The 19,895-nt window shown below is 38.4% G+C and overlaps 1 protein-coding gene across 1 annotated transcript in view; it reads left to right on the forward strand.

The window, feature by feature from the left end:
* NEO1 (neogenin 1) overlaps window positions 1-19,895 on the forward strand; it is a 147,676-nt gene that overhangs the window by 70,893 nt on the left and 56,888 nt on the right. The window contains exons 5-6 of the mRNA XM_010571591.1: window positions 333-487; window positions 1,336-1,456. Coding sequence (XP_010569893.1) covers window positions 333-487; window positions 1,336-1,456 — 276 coding nt within the window. The remainder of the gene's footprint in view (window positions 1-332; window positions 488-1,335; window positions 1,457-19,895) is intronic.

Here is a 19,895-nt window from a genome sequence, read left to right on the forward strand (position 1 = left end):
ATGTCTCTTGATTTTAAAATACTTTTTAACTTTACACTTTATACATCTCAGTTCAATTTCTTCTTTCATGTATTCTCAAGAGGTCATTTCAAATTAAAATGGCTGGCTGTTTAACTGGCCCAAATGTAATTTTGAAGTAAAACGGAGCTTGTATCAGCTTCTATCAAACCCTGATCTGAAAATTGCTGCCAACATTGCTACTGTTCGTGCTAGAGTCCCTGAAGTCATCTTTTTATGTGTTGAGTCTTACTGTAGTTTTGAGTATGAGCACAACTGATGTGTTTTTGTGGATGCTAATGCCGTCTTTTGTCTTTTTTCCATTTTATTTGAAGTTCCTCCTGAATTTCTGAAGCGCCCTGCAAATATTTACGCTCATGAATCCATGGACATTGTGTTTGAGTGTGAAGTGACTGGAAAACCTACTCCAACTGTGAAATGGGTCAAGAATGGAGACATGGTGATCCCAAGTGACTATTTCAAAATTGTTGTAAGTATATTGTCCATTTTGCAGATTTTTAAGCTGCTGACCTGTCTGTTAGTCCTCTAATACATATGCATGGAAGCTAGGTTCTTTTACAGGACCAGCTTCCTATTTTTGTGCTGTTGATGTTTGGGGCCTGGAAGAGAAACGGTTTCTTGAAACCTTCAATGCTCTGTAATTCAGTTGTTTTACTGAACTGCTAAGACACGTTGCTTATATTGTATGAGTCAATTTCTTTATAGCTTAGACTTTCCATGAGAGACAGACGCACACACAATGACAAAACACACTTTGTTGGCTGAATGTGTTAAAGTGCAGGCTTGCCATGAACACTGACTGACTGTGTTTTCTGCAGTCATCTGTGATCAATGAAAATTACAATTTCAAACAGGAGTTTAAATATAAATGTAACTGAGTTGTGGATTGTGAGTCCTGGCACACTGGCACTTCTAGAGGGAAATTTTAGATGTAGTGAAAGTCATTAGTGAGGCATAGTTGAGAACTTAATGGTTGTATAATTGGGTATACCTGAGGTTGCAGGATTGTAACAGTGAGCTATGAGGCTATATTCAGTGCTTAAAATATCATGAAAATGGCCGTGGAAATGTTATGACTTGCCAGTGATATGTGATGCTAGAAAATGATAGCCATTAGTAAGAGCTTGTGCTGCTTTTTGATGCTGTATAATTTGAGGATTCAGTGCAAGAGAGATGAAATCTGACATGAACTCCAAATACGCTTTTCCATGTTACTGTTCGGAAGTTTCTCCTGTTGGTGGTGTTATGGCACATTACTACATTGTTTTTGCAATTGCAACCTGTTTTTAAGTGTTGTGTTTTTCCTTTACTCTTCAGAAAGAACATAATCTGCAAGTTTTGGGTCTGGTGAAATCAGATGAAGGATTCTATCAGTGCATTGCAGAAAATGATGTTGGAAATGCACAGGCTGGAGCCCAGCTGATAATACTTGACCTTGGTAAGATAAACTGTGACAATACAGTGCCAAAAGATGGGGAGGAGCAATTTCAAGGGACCATTTCTAGATGATGTGTTATATCTATAACTCAACTAGAGTAGGATTTTTTTAAAAATCATATGAGTGGTTCAGTGTTGTCTTCTGTACACTTAAAATTACTTAGGAGAAATTAGGGATTCGCTTTATATTTTGTAAAACATGTAGAAAATATTTAGTGCAATAATAAACTGTAGCCGGAAATCTGAAATACTGTTGCATGCTGAGATTTTAAAAAAAGTAACAGGATAGCTGAAATGAAAACAATCACTGAAATTACACAAGTGAAAAGTAAGCACTTACAGAGTGCACCACCAATGAAGTATTTTACGCTGAAGTCATTCCAGTGTCAGAAGCTTTTTTTTGTGCTGTTAGTTTAAAAAGTAGTAAGCTTTGTCACTTCTGCAAACTGCAACTGCAAAAATTTTTTTGAGTTACAGCTGCAGTTTAAGATAAATGTTTGTTATTTTGCTCCAGTCAGTGGAATTACTAACAGTACTCACCTTCTTGCAATGTCCTGCATTGCATATTTTGGATGTAAAAAGAGAATAATTGCTGTTATGATTAAAGACCTACTATCTTCCATAAAAAAAGATAGTACAAATATGGTTGCTAAGGCATCAGCTTGTTTTCCTCTTTCAGGTCATATAGTTCTTAAAAATAATTTCTAAGAGCACAAGGGAAGAAAACCAATAGTAAGAGGGATGAGGGGAGAGACAAGTCAGACAAGAAAATACTAATTCTATACTTTTGGGGCCTTTTGTGTTGCCTGTCTTTTTGGAGTATTGTTTCAAAATTCTAATTTTTTTTTTTTTTGGATGGAAAGGATTTAGGAGAAACAGTCTTATGTATGGTCAGAGGCATGATGTAACTTCACACTTGCAATTTTAACAGATGTGAATTTGCTAGATCTGGTTTTGGTGTTCAACGTACAGAGAGTAAACTGTTACAAGCGTGCCATAAAGAGAGATTTTCCATTTCTTTTCTGATTGTTTTGTGGAGTAGTTGTGCACTTATAACTTCTTCTGAATTCTCGTTTGGATATGGGTATGTTTCATTGCTGGCTGAAGAGATGCATGTACTTTCCACAATGATTTGGGGAAGGAAAGGTGCCCTCTACTGGATTCAGTAGCTTTAATACTATAGAGCCATGGGATTTCAACCTCCGAGTAGTGTTAGGCATCTGGATCCAGCAATGGCCTACTGTCATCAGGTTGCCATAAAAATTATTAAAAGTAATTTTATTTCTGCTATATGCATGAATCACCTGAGTAGTTTCCAAATCTTTCAAGCAGAAGCATTATTCCATATTTTCCACATTTGAAAAATAATGAATAATTAATGTACTTGGGTTTTGAAGCCCTGCCCAAGTCTGTACTTTCACCCAGTTCCCAGTAGTGGTTTATAAATTACTATTACTGTTATTATTTTAGTTCCTGTGGTCTCACTCTTCTTCCTTTCCCTCTGCTGTTGTTTGCCCAGTGGTTTCTCCTTCCTGTTCTACTCTGGCAACCTGTCCTGTTATACCAAAGGACTTTGCCTTATAATGCTGTCCTTTTTCTTTTGCATGCTGCCAAAGGATTATGGATGCAGTGTTGATGGAGTCTCATTTCGGGTGTAAAGTTACACCCCCAAAGTCATATCATTCTGTTACATGGCCTGCAGTGTTTTTAACAATGCACTCCCTGTGTAACACTGATGCATTTTAGTTGTTGTTTTCCAACAGTAGAGATAACCACATGGTACATCACTGAAAGTACATTTGATTTTTTTTTTTTTTTGTGGTTGAGTAGTGGGATAACAAGTAGTGCAATTAGGAATTAATGTGCTGTGTCTTAGTTGTGATATATGAAAACTGGTATACACAGTCGAAGAAAATACAGATATCTTATATTTTAATACCTTCTCATAATATCTGAACAGCGAAGAAGGAAACACTATTCAGGCAAGGAGGGTAAAGGTATCATATATAGTAGTTCTTTCACCACAGCTATCTTGTTGTGAAAATTAAAAAACACTAATTTGAGCAAAAACTATTCTGAACGCTTTGATCATTAATTTGGAAAGCTGGGGTTTTTTCCCCCATTTCATACCTGATGATGAGAAATACCTACTTTGCCAATTTGAAAAGTAATTTCAGTGAAAAAAACGTTGATTAAGTGCTCATCGAAGTTCTTCCCAATTAGCAGTGTGTCCCTTCCCTTGCTGTTCTGTTTTCTCCTTCCTAAATGGAATTGGCAAACATCTGGCTATATAGAAACTATTTCCCATTAGCCCTTTTGCTTATCATATCAAATTGATCTTTAATAAATTAAATTTAAATTAGAAAGTAAAAGCCTTACGGAATTTCTTGGAGAGGCGGCATGCATTCTCTATGGGTCAGTGTTGAAGAAATGGACCAAGACTATTGTGTGGGCTCTATAAATGGACTACGGTATTGATTGTGGTATAATTGACAACAAGGAAGGGGGTAGTTTGCTGCCATCAGAGGTGAGTTTGAGTAGCTGGAAAAGGCAGAGTTACTCAAAGTTTGAGGGAGGTATGTTGAGAAAGGTTAAATAGAAATAAACCAATAAAACTGTTTGCACTTTGCATATTATATCAGAACTTAGTTGGCTCTTCTGTACATTAACTTGTTTTGGTCTAAACCCTTCATATGGAGTCTTCCAACGTGTTGATTTTTGCTGCCTAGAACATGGCTGCTTTATCCATAGCTTTATTCATAGCTTTATTGAGGTGTACTGTAAGGATTTCTGAGTGGTCTGAAAGTAAAAATACCGCATCTGTATTTCCTTCAGTCTTGGAAGGTAGCAGAATTTTTAAATACAATAGGTGTAAAGTATACAATGTGATTATCTGCTACAACAAAAGGTTTTCTGTATTTGGACATAGATGTCTGACTTTGCAGGTAGCAGTATTTTTGGTGATTCACCTTGTCTTCTGCACAGTGACAGTTTCAGTACATGAATATGTGTAAGTGTATGTTGTGCATAGCCACACAGACCAGTATATGTGCAGACTCTCATCTGCTAGAATAAGCTTAATATAATTGTTGATCAGATATAAGTTTCTTTTGGCTTGGTCTTTTTTGTATTTGGTGTGAATTCTGAAAAGCTGGCACTATATACGGAAGTTATTTGTGGAAAATGTTGAAGAATTGAGTGGCTAAAAAAGTTAGGGTAATTTGAAGGCTTATTGGAGTGGCTGTTTTATTTTAAAATTCTGTAATTCTCTGTTAATAAATTTAGAAAAGAAGACTGTACTTGGAAATGGATTGGCTCTACAGAGCCCACAGCTTTTGCTTTTTCTGGGTTATATGGAAGAATTGTGGCAATGAGAGAAGAGGTTTTTAGGACAACTGTTCATAATTGGAAAGATTAAAAGGGGGAGGAGAGGGAGTAGGATTCAGGTAAATGGTCCAAGTTAAATACTCTTCTCCTAGCAGTATCCCTCGTACTTAACTTCAGGTGGAGAATTCTGCAAGAGAGTTGAAAAGCATCCCATCTGCTTTCCAAATACTTTGAGATTTGAAATTTTGTCGTTCTTTCTCGGATACTGGCCTTCCCCTGAAGGGTGAGTACCTTTGGGAATTTCACTGGAGTTGTGGCTCTGCTGCCTAGTCTGCCTTTTAGGGAGAATTTAAGAACTACCTGAAGAGAGGGAAGTACCTCAATTACCATGTTTGTCTGCACTTGCCCTCTGCCAGTGTTTGACAGGCTCGATGCTCCTCTCTGCCTCACTGATTAAGAAATAGGTGGTCTTCTCTTATAACCTGCAAATGGCACCACAGAGGATTCCTGCATATCCCAGTGAGAGGGAAGAACCATAGTTGTGCCTTAGGAATTACTTTCTCAGCAACCTCAAATCTCTCCCCCTCCTTCTTTACACAAAATCAGCCCTTTTTACTTAAAATTTGATCCTGATTGGTCAGCCTCTGTCTCAATTATGGATCAGATATACTACTATGCTTAATTATAACAAAGCTATTTCTTGTCATCATTTTTACGGCATTATTTTGTGTGGTCTGTGAAAACCTCAATAATGGATACATTTGGGTTTTCTTTGTGGAGGTTAAATGCTAGTGACAAGACTAAAAATTTCAGCCAGGACCTGTAACCTGGCCTTTTCCCGTGTATCTGGCATTGCTCAGAATTGCCATTTGGGGACTGAAAAAAGAACAGGTGGTAATAAGTAAAAGGAGGTGCCTTTGGGGGAGGGAGGCAGATGGTTCCCTATCACCCCTATGTGATAGGCATTTGACAAGTACTCAGGCACCAAAAAAAAGGAGTGATTCTTGAATGCTGTATAAAGAAAAATCATAGACTGTAAACAAATATGCCACGTTATTTAGAGAACAATTTCAAAACATTATTTGAGATGCACTGTATCACCTTCAAAATTCCAAAGTAAGTGTAGTGTGCTGCGTGATTTTTGTACTTTTATACTGCAAAAGTTAGTGTTTGCCATTTTGTGCTGCATTTGTGAGTTGCATAGGAGTGAGATCTTCAAGTGAATGAATTGAATATGCTGCCTGTGTCCAGTAGTACACCATGCCAAGATTTTTTGTAGTGGAACTATCCATTTCCTTAAACTTAAATTTTTCATGAGAAATAGTACATATACAAGTAAGGATACCCTCCGGGTGAATTAATATCACCAGCATGGGAGACAAGGAGGAGGAATTAGAAGTGTGCCATGTTGTTGCAGAGCTGTGAGGCCTTTGGGATTGCCGAGGCATCTCAGGGTGGCTCCAAGGGATGGATACAGGCTCTTTCAGAAGGATGGGGCAGGGAAGCAAGGAAGAGGGTCACGCTGTATGCAAAGGGGTGACTCCAATTTATGTAGCTTTACCTTGGAGAGGGTGATGAGCCAGCTAAGAGCTTATGCATGAGGATCAGAGAATGGAAGGACAGTACTGTTGCGTGTGTCTACTAAAGACCAGCTAATCAAGGGGAAGAAGTAGATGAAGCTTTCTTTACACAACTGGAGATTGCAGGCCCTGGTATTTGGGTTTTTTTTAACCACCTGGTGTGTGTTGGCATGGCAACTTGGTGGTGTAGCAGGTGATACAGGGAGTTTTTGGAGTAGGCTGAAGGGAATTTCTTGACATGGGTTATCTGCGTCTGACTGGATGACTTAGTGGAGGTGGTGTGTTGGACCTGCTGTTCAAGAACAAAAAAGGACTGATCAGAGATATAACGGTCAGGGCAGCCTTGGCAGCAGTGATGATGAGGTGCTTGAATTTAGGCTCCTAAGAGAACTGAGCAGAAAAAATAGCAGAATTACAGCCTTGAACTTCAAGGCAGGAGATTTTTTACTTGTTCAGGGATCTTTTTGGCAGGTTCCCATGGGAGATTGTGTTAATGGGTGAGAGGCAAACCATTTGATCTTGAAGGACAGTCTTCTCAAAGCACAAGAATGGTCTATTCCAAAGTGCAGGAATTTGAGCATGTGTGTCCAGGAGACCAGTAGGGATAAAGAAGAAGCTCCTAACTGGGCTCAAACACAAAAAGAAAGTACATAGAATTTGGAAGTAAAGGCAGAAAAGTGAGGGATGTTGCCTGGATGTGCAAGGATGGAACTAGCACAAAGCTCAGACAAAGCTCAGCTGGAGCTGGAGCCATTTCAGGGAAGGTTATGGAGCAAATTCCACTGGAAGCCATGGTATGGGTACATGAAAGAGGAAGATGACTGGGAAAATCCAGTATGGATTTACCAAGGGCAAATTGTGCTCAACTATCCCAGTAGCCTTCTAAGATTAAATGGTTGGCCCTGTGGTCAAGAGGAGAGAAGTGAATATTGTTTACTTCGCCTTTAGCAAGGCCTTTGACACCATCTCCAGTAGTATCCCTGAAGCTTAACTGGTGAAATACAGACTTGATGGGTGGATGGTGGGGCGTGGGGAAAGCTGGCTGGCCCAGCAGAGTCCCAGCGTCATGGTGAATGGGGTGAAAACTAACCGGCAGCCCAGGAGATGAGTGGCATTACCCAGGGCTTGATTTCTGGGCCAGAGAGGGTTTTGTATCTTCATCAGTGACCTGGATGATGGGACAGAGAGCACTTGTAGCAGGTCTGCAGGTTACGCCAGAGTGGGAAGAGCAGCAAATACATTGGCAGAAAGAGACGTGACAGACTGGAGAAGTGGGCTGGAGGGAACCTCAGAGTTCACCACTAGCAAACGTGCAGTCCTGCATCGGAGCCAGAGTGACTCCATGCAGTGGCAGAGGCTGGCTGCCACCAAAGAAAGCAGCTTTGCAGAAAAGGACTTGGTGGGATAGGCAGGCGGTCAAGGGATGTAATTGTTTCCCCCTGCTTGGCACTAGTGAGACCATATTAGGACAGTTTTAAGCTTCCCAACACAAGAAAGACATTGGCATAGTGGAGCCCTACTGGAGACCTACCAAGATAATTAGGGAGCTGGAACATGTGATGTACTGATATATACTATGACTCTGAGAGAAATGAGTTTGATTAATCCTGATGAGTGGAAGCTTAAAGTCTTACTGCTCAACCAGCTGATGGAGGGCATAGGGCAGATGGAGGTAACAGTAAAAGACTACAAAAAGGGAATTTCCGATCAGATAAGAGAAAACAGTTTCACAGTGAGGGTAGTTGCAGTTGGAGCAGGTTGCCCAGGGAGGCTGTGAAATCTCTGTTCTTGGAGATCCTCAAGACACACCTAGACAAGGCCCTGAGCAACCTGGTCAAAGGTCGCTCTGCTCAAGTGAGAGTTTGCATAGATGAACTCCTGAGATCCCTCCTAACTAGTAATATTGTACAATTCAGAAAGTCTCAATCTGAGAGGTATGAATGGACCCCATTTATCTCTTTGTGTATAGTCTTAATGTAACAGTCAAATTATGACAATTTTGTGGTATGTATTTCCCTGCTGATCTCCTTAGGAGAAACATAAATGCCTGGTATTGGTGGCAGTTTGACAATACAAACCAGATTTGATTAAAGTATAACATGACTTCAGTTGCACTGTATGATATTAATTCCTCCACTGAATTGCGTTAGGTGAATCCTAATTCTGAGAGAGTTTTAAAGACATCACTTATTGATGTAAATTGGTGCTTTCTTTGTGTAATTGAATTCTGTCTAGGACCATTGCTGCATGAATAATTTTGGTTTATGTTGATACTTCTCTGCCAGAGTTTGGCCGTGAGCTATCACAAGCCTGATAGCAGTGAAATGAGGTGGACAGGACTCCTGGAGCTTACCTGACCCGCAGCAGGGTGGAGAACATCAGAAGTCTGATCAAAGTTTTCTAGAGGCAACACATTTCAGCTAAGATTGTGCTGAAAAACTGGCATTTCTATACTGCAAGTGGTATTCGGTTGTTTGTGGTTACTTCAGGCTGACACAGACTCGGAGGTTTCAGTGGATCAGAATCAGAATCCACTCTTAGAAGCTATTTCAGCTCCTCTAAACTGGCTCCAGTCAAAAAAATTCCTAGCTATAGTTGGATTTCCCACTTCTTAGTCAAACCTTGGACCTTTTTTTGCTTAACTTGTGGAGTGTCAAACCTTTGCTTTTTTCAGGCTGTTTCTCCACTTTGACAACATGCTCTGAAATTCTAAATGTGCCCTTTGGTGCGCTCGCAGCCCTCCTGACTTTACATTTGTTTAAACCTTAACAAGCCTTTTCTCTGCTCCGTCTGGATTCTTAAAAAAAAAATATATATTGAGTCATATGGAACTGGGCATCCCCTCCTGTGTACCCCAGTTCAATATCACCTTTCCTTCTGATACTAAAGCACTGAGAACTATTCTGCTTGTGATTTTTCAGCCAGTTATGAATCCACTTTTGTAGTAGCCTTATCTGCAAGATCTTTGCTTGCTTTTGAAAATGTCATGCGAGGCAATGTCAAAAGCCTTATTTAAATCAAGATATATGAAATATTCTGTTTTCCATATCTGTAAGTTCCATTATTCTGTTGTAGGAGGCAAATACAAGTTCTTTTTTGACAAATTTTGGCTTCTACTGAAAGAAATCCAAAAGTTGGCACTAACAAGCCTGTGCTCTGATTTGAAAAACTCTGTTGCACTTTTGGGTATTTTCCATATGTAAAAATTTACATAAATTTAACTTCTACCCTTGTCTGGTTCAAGCCCAGAGACAGACAACTCGCATGTTACTTCAGGACCTATTTTGGATGATTTCACAGATATCAAATGTAACTTCTCATGCTCTCTCACATCTTATAGAGGTAATTTTTTAGAGTATTTTGTATGCAGCCACGTACTATGAGTCAAGAACATTTAGTGTTGTTGTCAAGGTAATACAGCAAATATTTTCTCAATCTATGGAATTCCTGGAGACTATAGAAGTCCTTGAAAAATATGCAGGGTATTGTGGATGGAATGTCAGAGCAAGATGAAAAAAAGTTCATTGACTAAAAGAGAAGGACTCTGGGTATTCCTCTTGAAGACTGTTCTATTTCTTCACTCAAACTGAAGTGTCTTTGTGTTCTTTCTGTCTTATGCAATTTTGTGTGTCTTAATACAAGGAAAATTGGAAGGGGTCCCTGTGGTTTACGTGAGTGGCTTTCAGAAGTCTTAGGGTCCACCAGAGAAGAAATGATGTGTAGAGTAAAACTGAATAGTAAGGCTGCAAACCCTTGCAGCCAAGAATTCAAATTTTCTGTAAAAAGGAAAAAGTACTTGAAAGAAATGAATCATGGATCTCAGGGGAGCAGGAAATAGTAATGAACCTGACAGCAGGTCTGTGCAAAGGGCACTCAACTCTGCTAGGATTGAAAACCTGGTGGGATGTGAGAGATCCCATCTGGTCTCATATGGGGAGAAGATCCAAAAGTAGGAGGATGGAAAATCCACTGTGATGAGTATCTTTAGAGACAAGACTAGCAGGGGAATTTCCTCTCCCTTTGAGAAATCTCCCCACTTTTGTCTGTCATATATCAACATATATCCACGTGTTTTCTTCACTCAGCAGACTTAAGACTTTGTTTAATGTAAGCAACCAGTTGCCATATTAAAACACGGTATTCATACAGCATTTGTCACAGTTTGTCAAAACTGTTTCACAAATTTAGAATAATACTGAAGGTTATGGGACTGTGATATTTGAGCCAAATATCTTCTATATGATATATGCCATTTAAAATAGTTTGGCTATTTGGAGCAGCTATTGTATTATAAAATCCAAGTAATTTCCTCATTCACCGCTGTACATGCACATAAGCTTTCTGCTCTTCTGTGTGCACACAGATTCACATGTGTAAAATGATTTGCATGCATAAGTACTCATCTTTAAATGAAAGAGTTCTAGGATGCTGTAGATACTATACTACAATTCTGCAAAAAACTTTAAAAGCAACAAATGGAACAAATATAACCTCAATACTGATGGCATAATGAAGTTTTGAAAAAATAATGACAGTGCTTGTGTTATGTAGGCGAAAGCTTTTCCAAACTTGCTGCCTCAATCACTGTCTTATAATATCAAAATGGCTTCATAGGAATGACAGATGAACAGCTTGTAAGTCTCATTTTGAAAGTTGTGGTTTAGGAACATAAACAGCATCTGAAATCGCAAACTGACTTCAAACAGGGTTTTGTAAAACCGAAGCCAAACTCTGAGAATATTTTGTTACTGGTTGTGTACACTCATTGCTAATTTTCTGTAAACATAACAGTATGTTCTCCCCTTTAATGCTGAAAGACTTTTTTTCATTTAATTTTGATTTTAATTTACATTACCTAGCTATTATTCCTCAATGAAAGTCAGCATTTGTTTCTCATGGCTGCATGTATGTTCAAAATTGCCAGAAAGCTGTTTTAATTCAGTTAGTTTCATTTCTTGACTCAATCCCTGTTTAAAAAATGGCCTTTATTTATTCCCTCTTTATGGCCCCTGTTTATGTATAGTCTTATTGAGAAGTCGAACTGATTAAAGTAAACCACACTAGATCTCAAACTTCTTGAATTTTAACTTCATGAAATTGGGAGCTAAACAGTTCTCATATTCTGCGTTCAATATGCTATTCATGTTTAAAGTTGGCATGCGCTTTAAATAAATTGCTCTAATTTAGATTAAATTAGTAATAGATTAATGTTTGCCAGTGCGCGGTGAATTGCAGGAAGGCATAACAAAATTTATAGGATGCTTTGATTGTGCTTATTAGTTTTCATTTCTTGTTTTATGACTGTATTTACAGTTGGCTTGGCAAAGAAATTTGAAACCTCATGAAGGTACTCGTATCAGATTGTGTGCACCATGACTTAAATTTAAGTCTGCTCAGCGCAAATATGGGTTACAGTGATAGCTACTTACGCAGTTACGCTTTGAAACACTTGGACTGTGTCACCTGTTTAATTTTGGTTTTCATGAGTAAAATTAATGGTTGAAAGGTACTTGTGTTTAAAGAAATTATATGTCATATTGTAAAGAGGAACAATACGTAAGGAATGTTAGGTGGAGACAGAGGAAGAATGTGTAGGAGCAAAAAGCTTCGAGGTATTTTGAGAAACTTTCAACACACATTAATACAGTTTTTCTATCCTTCACCTGTATTTATTCTATATTTATTGTACCACAGCAAAAGTGGAGTGAACTAGGATGTGTATACACTGTACAACAACTGTGAAACAGGCTTGAAGGCTTTGAGTCCCTGCTTTATATCATCTCTTCTGGGTTATCCTGAATTCCCAATGGAGTTTCTTGGTCCAATAAAAGTCTCTTTGCCACTAGAAAGGCTAATAAAAGCAAATACACTTACTGTAATATCACTTACCAAATCCACCAATTTAATTTGCTGTTTATCCTCTTATATTTTATATAATTGTTGTTTCTGGCAGCTTGGCTGCTGCCTTACTAGATAATGTATTGTCAGCAATGGTTATTACCAGGAACCAAAGCTTTGCAGCTCTGAAACGGTATTGAGCAAATGCAAGTACGTTCAGTGTGACCAGCTACAGTTGTTAAGTGATGGTTGATTGTTCCTCTGCCTATATATGGCTTCTAGTTATAGGTGAAAATAAAAATAATAGGGGTGAGGAACATCAACTGTATGGGATACATTTATTGTATCATGATGGGTGTTTGTTTTTAGTGGGGTTTTCTGTTTCTTGTTTAGATGAAGAATATAGTGGCTGGATTAGCTTTAGCTTGATAACTCTCACGACTACCAAAGGCATTTCCTCTGTCTTTATTATTCATAAACAGGATTGTGAAGATTGACAGAAGTAGCCTTAATTTGTAATTGATCCTAGCCTCATGTTGTAAAGGAAAATATCAGATTTTGTCAGTCTCGCACCAGAGGGGGGAACAAGCGTATGGATATGGTCTTAATTGGTTGCTTGTATTTCAAAGTTGCTAAATTATACAGTAATGTCAGAGACAGCTGAATGCCATTTGGAGAAAAAGAAGGATTGGTTTACAGTTTGGTTGCATATGTAATAGGATTCATATAATTGAATATCTGAATTGAGGAGAACATTCTTTTACTTCTGATGTCAAGTATTTTTCCAGCAGTCTTGACAAGATAACCTAAATAGTTTTATGGATTTTATACCATAAGGAAATCAAATAAATCTAACAAATAAATAAATAAATATAAAACTAATTTTTAGTAATGTGCATTCAAATTCGCCTAATTTCAGTATTGAAACTAACTGCAAATTGTCACTGTTCTCACTGCATTAGAAATATCCTGGTGTGGTCTTTTCTTATTTTCTTGATTGTTTCCCCTCTCCTACTGCCTCTCTTCCACCCACCCCCGAAGAAACTAATAATTGTGGAGCCAAAGTCTTTAAAAGACAAATGGATTCTGCATGGTTTTCCTGTGACACATTATTACTGAAGGTGCTAAAGGAAAATAAGGAGAAAGAGGAAAGTTGTACATGGGTCTGCTTTTCTGAGCCCAAGCCACAGAGCTAATAGGGGCTACTGTGTCTCAGCAATGGACATTTCACCTTGGGACTAGAGTCAGTGTCCTTTCTTCTCTTTTTCAGGACCATTTTACATATAACTGCTTTTTAATCTCCTTGGTCAAGACTTCTTAACAGTGGTCAATGACCAGAGTAATCCACATTTAAAATGTTGCATCTGTTGCTATAGACTCCATCATGTACATTTGGGAAATAACCTCACATTCTTGTGTGCTGTGATGTGCATACAAAATTCCCAAGCTTCTGAGCTAGTGAAAGAAGGTACATTTTAAAAACGCTGATGGGGTTTACTATTTCTGTTAGAAATAGAAATATGAAGAAACAAAAGAACGTTACCTGGCTCTTTAAAAAAAATTAGGAGTTCGTAAGATTGGGTTTTGTGTCCTTTATATGACTGCCAAAACATCCTGATACCTCATCTAGTTTCTATAAAACGGTGGGTCTGAGGTAGCCTGTAAGTGGTAAGCAAGGAGCAGATACATATGGTCTTTAACAGAGAAGTCCAGTGGAAATTAATATAAAAACCCAATACCACATCTAATTGTATTGCTCTATACACGGTTATAGGCTAAAAGAGGAAAGGTGGGGTTTGCTTGGTATCTTCTCTCCCTTAAAAAATTGTACATATCAACCTAAATGAATGAAAAGTAGAGTACGCTAGATATGTAAAACAAGTAGTTAAATAAGTAGGTGTTTGATAAAGACATTAGCAGAAATGAGTACAATTTTGACATACAAACAGCTCGTTCAGTCTCATCTGTTGCAACTTGAGCTTGCCACAGTTGTTGCTGTGGAGTTACTTGAAGTGTCAGCAGATCCCAAACTGAGGGATATTCTTTCACTTCCCAGTTATTTCTCGGAGAAGACCATGTAGGCCAACATTCAGAGAAATCCTGTGTGTGCTGTAGCCACCTCTGGATTGACGCACATCAGCTCCAGATATCCTAAATGAGAAGATGCACATTTTATCCAGAGGAAACTCTGAGGAGTGTTATGGTCATTTAAATAAAATATTCCAGTTTAAAATCAAGGGTTATCAAAGCTATCTCTAAGAAGCAGCATTGAACAGTGGCAGGAATTGCACCTGGTAGATGAACAACTGCAGCTTGAGGGCGGGTTATTTATTTCAGTTTAGGCTGTTACTGAGAAAAGAGAGAAAGGGAGCAATTACCCTGTGGTGTTTCTTTGAAAATACATCCTTAAATAGTCCAGTAGCGTGGTTTGGTCATGCTGCCGGTGTATTGGTACTGCTCTGCAATCAAAGCAGTGATTTAGTCCTAAACCTGGCTGGTTGAAATTGTTAATGTTAATTATTTGTAGCGTTTACAGAATTGACAGCATGCATGGCTGTGTTACCTCGGGTACACAAACAGTGGGTGAAAACTGAGAAACACTGCAGAAACCACAAAAGGTGAGATTGGAAATGAAGGCACGGTGAAGTGATTTGCTCAAGGTGATAAAATGAGTTATTGGCAGAGTCCCAGTGAAACTTTAGACTGAGGGAGCAATCTTGCCTAACTCTTCAAATATGCAAATGGATCCACATCCTGTAAGAACTAACACTTTCCAAAAATACACGATATTTTTATTAGTAGCTATCCATAAAGAGCTTTGCTCAAATGTAGCACGTTTGACTTTGAAATAAAATTATTGTTCTCCTGTTATTATTAAAGTCAAGTTACAATATATTGTTGCAGGCTCTGCTGTTCTTGAGAGATTTTTATCCTGCATAAGAGTTCAACTTATGAATATTTACATTAAGAGGACAACCTGTACAGCGTTCTTTTGGTGCATTACATGCATTTTTAGTGCCTTGGGTTCTATATGTGTGTTTTGTTTAGGGTTTTTGACTCTCTTTTTTTCAAGGAGTGGCCATTTAAAAAAAAACTTAAATCTTAAAAAAAAAAAATTCACTACAGGATTTTAAGGTTGTTATGTCCACTTTGCAATATGTAGTTATGGTTTGAATTTCTTTCCAATAACAAAACCTGTTTAAAAGTAGTTAGCTTTAAACTCCTCAGGGACAGGTAGAGATATGTTTGGCTTTTTTCCTTCTTTTTTATAGTGCGAGTCTCATGATCCAAATGCATGCAGGGCTTTTTTTTCTTTACATCCTCCCCTGAAACACTGCTATCTGATCTGAACTGTGGGGCTCCTGCTTAGGTCTATAGGAGAGGCTGCCTTCCTCTGCGGACTTACTGCTGTGTGTAATGCGTCAATAAGGTCTGTCACGCCTTTTTAGTGGTTGTTTTATGAGACAGGAAAAAATCAAATTGTTTCCTCTACACCAAAGCATTTAATCATGAAATGAAAATGGGAGGAGTGTTCTTTATCAAAATGGATCTTATGACTTCCTTTGAAAAACAGGCTCATGGTCAGAACGTGTTTATCAGTATATTTATATAGTCACAATCTATTCAGTGCCCATCAGTGTCCATTTTACATTAGAATATAGAACCAAATGAATGCTTAAAAATCATAATCAGTGAGGAGTATTTAGGAATTTGCTTGTTACGTATTTTTGGTGGGCTTTTTGCAAGTAATATGCATGGAGTGAAGAGTAAATAACAGTTCTCATTCCCAGTGGTAATGTAAATTAAGATTAAGCTAAGGCAATTTAAAAAAAAAAAAAAGGCATTTTGCCTGCCTGCTTTAGGCAAAAAATGTCAGCATAGAGAAATAAGTAGGCAAGCATCTCAATTTCATTTAATGCTTTTGGGGAGGGGAGGGTCTTTTCCTCAGGATGGTGTATTGCATTTGGTTTTTTTAAGTCTGCTAGAGACAAAGTTGATTCAGAGAGCTGTGTCAGGTTCTTGTCCTCAGTCCTCTTCCTTCTCTGAGATGATCTAGGGAAATACTTTTGTGAAAAAGTAGGCAGTTGATTCAGGATGATAAAGCAGCAAAAAGGTTTATAGTACTGAAAAGAAGCGGATAATTATGTCCAGGTTGAACTCCTTGAAATGGTTTCCCCATCGGTTCAGGTCAGTCAGTACCCCCCTCCCAAGGCAGGAGTGGGAGTTGCTCTGGTGGGAGCTGGGTGCTCCTCTTAGCCCAGCTCCATCCTCCAACTGCACCCACAATGCTTGATGTTGTCTGCATCCCCTTGGGCAGCTCACTTCAACTCGTCCTTGTTTCAGGCAACAGTTTCGTGGGCAGCTGAGATCATCTAAATGGGTCTTTATATCCCAAGGGGAAAGTCTGTAGTTCTGCCACCTCTGTTGAACCAGTTCTGGTGCCTGTCATACCCCTTCAGTACCTTCAGCTCTCTTGTAGCCTGCATGGAAAGTTGCATCCTCTTTTTTCTGCACTAACGAGGCAAATTGGCTTTGGGGTCTGGGCCACAAGGCCAGTACAGGGCTTTATGTTTGTATATATGTAAGTACAGCCAGTTCTACAACATGCAAGGGGCACGTGGGAGAGGGGAATCTCTCCCGTTCAGCAGACAAACTCTAGACAATGTCACCTCATTTTGCCATCAGTCATTGATTGTGTATTATAGTTAAAAGTAGTTAAAATACTACAGAAGTTAAAAGTGTTGGCTTTAATAAGACCAGTATATAAGTGCATAGAGAAAAATGCCCAGGGTTGAAAATTGCTGGCAACTTGGAGGTTTCTTTGGCCAGGTAGAGTGGTGAAATGAGACACTAATATACTGTTGCCATGTGAACATGTTGTTTAAAAAAAAAAGAAAGAAAGAAAAAAAAAGTTACTGGAAAAATACCATTATCAAAGATTCTACTATTTTTCTGTCTCTTTGGGTACCAAATGTCTTTTCTATACAGCGGTAAGCATTACTAATGGATTTTCAGTTAATCACAGCAAGTAATGTATAAAACACTGCAATATAAACTGTAAAAACTCTGTACTTTTTAATTTCTGAGCCCGTTGTCCCTGATCTGTAATACACCACGGTTATGCAGTTGTGCAGGCATGAGGCAGCTTTTATGGGGGTCAGTTCCTCAGCAGATGTGCTTTGCATTTCTGAATGGTTTGTGCAATTTTAATTCTAGAAGTAATTTCAAGGTTAGTAGGCTTTATGTCCAGCTGGCCACAATTGTGCTTTCTTGTAGGTGTTGGTCTGAATGTTCTTGTGTGTTTTCTTTTTCTGACAAATTTCCTTATATAGCAAAATCACACAGAAAGTTCTGCAGTTTAAGTTATCTCATGGAGTGCAATTTTGTATACAACTATTGATACAATTTTGAATTTTCTCTGAAATATTAAATTTTGTTGTCTTTTTACAGTCATGTCAAGCAGACATAGATCTGTGTCTTGCACCAGGTAAATGGAGGTGCTGGTGGTTGTCGTTATAAAATCCAGGATATTCAGGAAAAGTCTGTTCATTATACACAGCAGAAATTAGTTTAATACACTCTTCTTTCCATGTGTGCTTATTCACTTTTTCAGTTTTGCATGAAAGCACCTCTTAGTAGAAGAATAGGAGTCTGATAGATTTCTTTTAATTAGTTTTTCCAAGGGAAGGAAGTAATTCAGATCAACTGATCTATTGAGATGAAGTACCAACTTCAGCATTGTGGCTATTTGTCCTACAAGAACTTATTAGGGCCAGTTAACGTGTTATTCTTTGATTATGGTTTCCTGCAGGGAACTACTAGGAATAACAAGATGATGTCCCTTCTGTCATAAATTTATGAATTAAGCATTTGAAGAAGGACGACAATTTCATACGAGTAAAAACACAGGGGAAAAAATAGGAAAGGAAGTAAAATTTTAAAGGATAGTTGTATAGCATGGACTTACTAACTTTATTTCATGCTTATTACACTGCAACCAATCACTGCTGTATTTTTTTAATACTATGAGGGAAAGTGTACAGAAGAAAATAAATGGTTTTTTACTATGACGCTTTGAAGTATCATAGCTTCTTGCTCAAAGTTGAATCCTTCTGTTCCAAAGCAGGAGGAATGATATCATATACTAAAGCTCACATTTAGGAAAATGGTGCATTAGGTAAAAGAAAGAAAAACGTTTGAAAGTCTTGATTACCTTTCTGGAATCAGTTAAATAGCAATTTATGTGAAGAATATTCCTTATTGAGTAAACAGTTTTATCTGAATACCCCAAGTCAAAATTAACGTATTGGTACCTCAGATGCATTTTTTTTCTTATGGTATACAGATAAATATTAAAGGTGCTCAGAGATCTGAATGTCCTAGGACATGTTTTTTCCAACAGGTTTTTTTTGGCAAAATACTAATTTGCTATTCTTAGTTGTTGTAGGTCTCTGTTGATGAAATCAAAGATTTATTTACATTTAAAAGCTATAATATCCCCTTTAAAGTCTTTATAAAGAGGACTTTCTTTTCTTCTGCAATAGTATATATTAACCACTCTCTAATGCCCCAGGTTCCTCAGTTGTCCCCATAACTGATTCCCATTGGCCAGGTCTGTCTTTTTCTCCACTTGCTGCATTATCTGTCTCCTCTGAGGGTGCATCTACGTGAAAGTTTCCATTTCCATCAGGAGAGCACTCGTGAAATTTCCACTCATGCCTGTTCCTCACCCATTGAATTGCATCTCAGAGTGGTCTTGGATCTTGATGTCTTTAGAATGAAACTGAACTGAAAGATGCACTCTGGCCCCTGTCGGGTGTTCAGGGTAAGAGCTAGTCCAAAGTGAAACGTATGGAGTCCATATGATATGGGTGCTGGGCTCTCAGAAGCAGCTGGTTCACCCTCCAGTGCCTCTCCTGCTGCCTTCCATTGTAGATGCAGCCTCAACCACGGTTCAGAAATCCGCGATGCTCTCATTTGACAGGCACTGTAACTGTGACTTTGTGAGCAGTTAAATATGGCCAAGAATAGTCCAAATATGGCCAGTAACTAGTTCTTAAAGTGTTCACACATCTTAATTTCGTACATCTCAATACTGCCTTCGTGAGGTAGGTTGTAGCAGTGGCTTACTCATTATGCATACGAGGTAGCAGAGGGAATTGAACTCGTCCCAGGTCATTCAGATAACAGCGGCAAAGCTGAAGCAGATAACATTCCTATTCCGCCTTTCCTTTGTGTAGTATAACCAATGGTATAATTGGAATGTTATTGCCCAAAGCAGGAGGAAGCTGTGAATACGCCAATAATGTGCCGCAGGAGGAAAAAAGGAGGAAAAAGGAAATCTAAGCCAGAGGGGCTGAACAACGTGGAAAATATTTCTAATAATTAGCTAACAAGTAGAGCATTTCAATTACTAGTTTTCAGGTGTGGCATGTTTGACAGAGTTGTTTTTAAAAGATCACATCAGCATCCTGAAATGATGATGATAGAATAGCACCACAGACACACATTCAAATCATTTGTCATCTCACTGCAGTGAATTACGCTAATAGCAGTGGGGGTCATTTTTCATACATGATTAAAAGCTGGGTACCATGTTAGTGTAGCAAACCGATAGGCATCTGTAGCCTTTGCCTTTTAGACTTTACCAGCCTAATGTTGGTAAAATTAAACATTGTGCTTTTGCCAGTGAAG

Source organism: Haliaeetus leucocephalus, unplaced genomic scaffold (assembly GCF_000737465.1).
Source record: "Haliaeetus leucocephalus isolate CR32 unplaced genomic scaffold, Haliaeetus_leucocephalus-4.0 Scaffold339, whole genome shotgun sequence".
Taxonomy (NCBI): Eukaryota; Metazoa; Chordata; class Aves; order Accipitriformes; family Accipitridae; genus Haliaeetus; species Haliaeetus leucocephalus.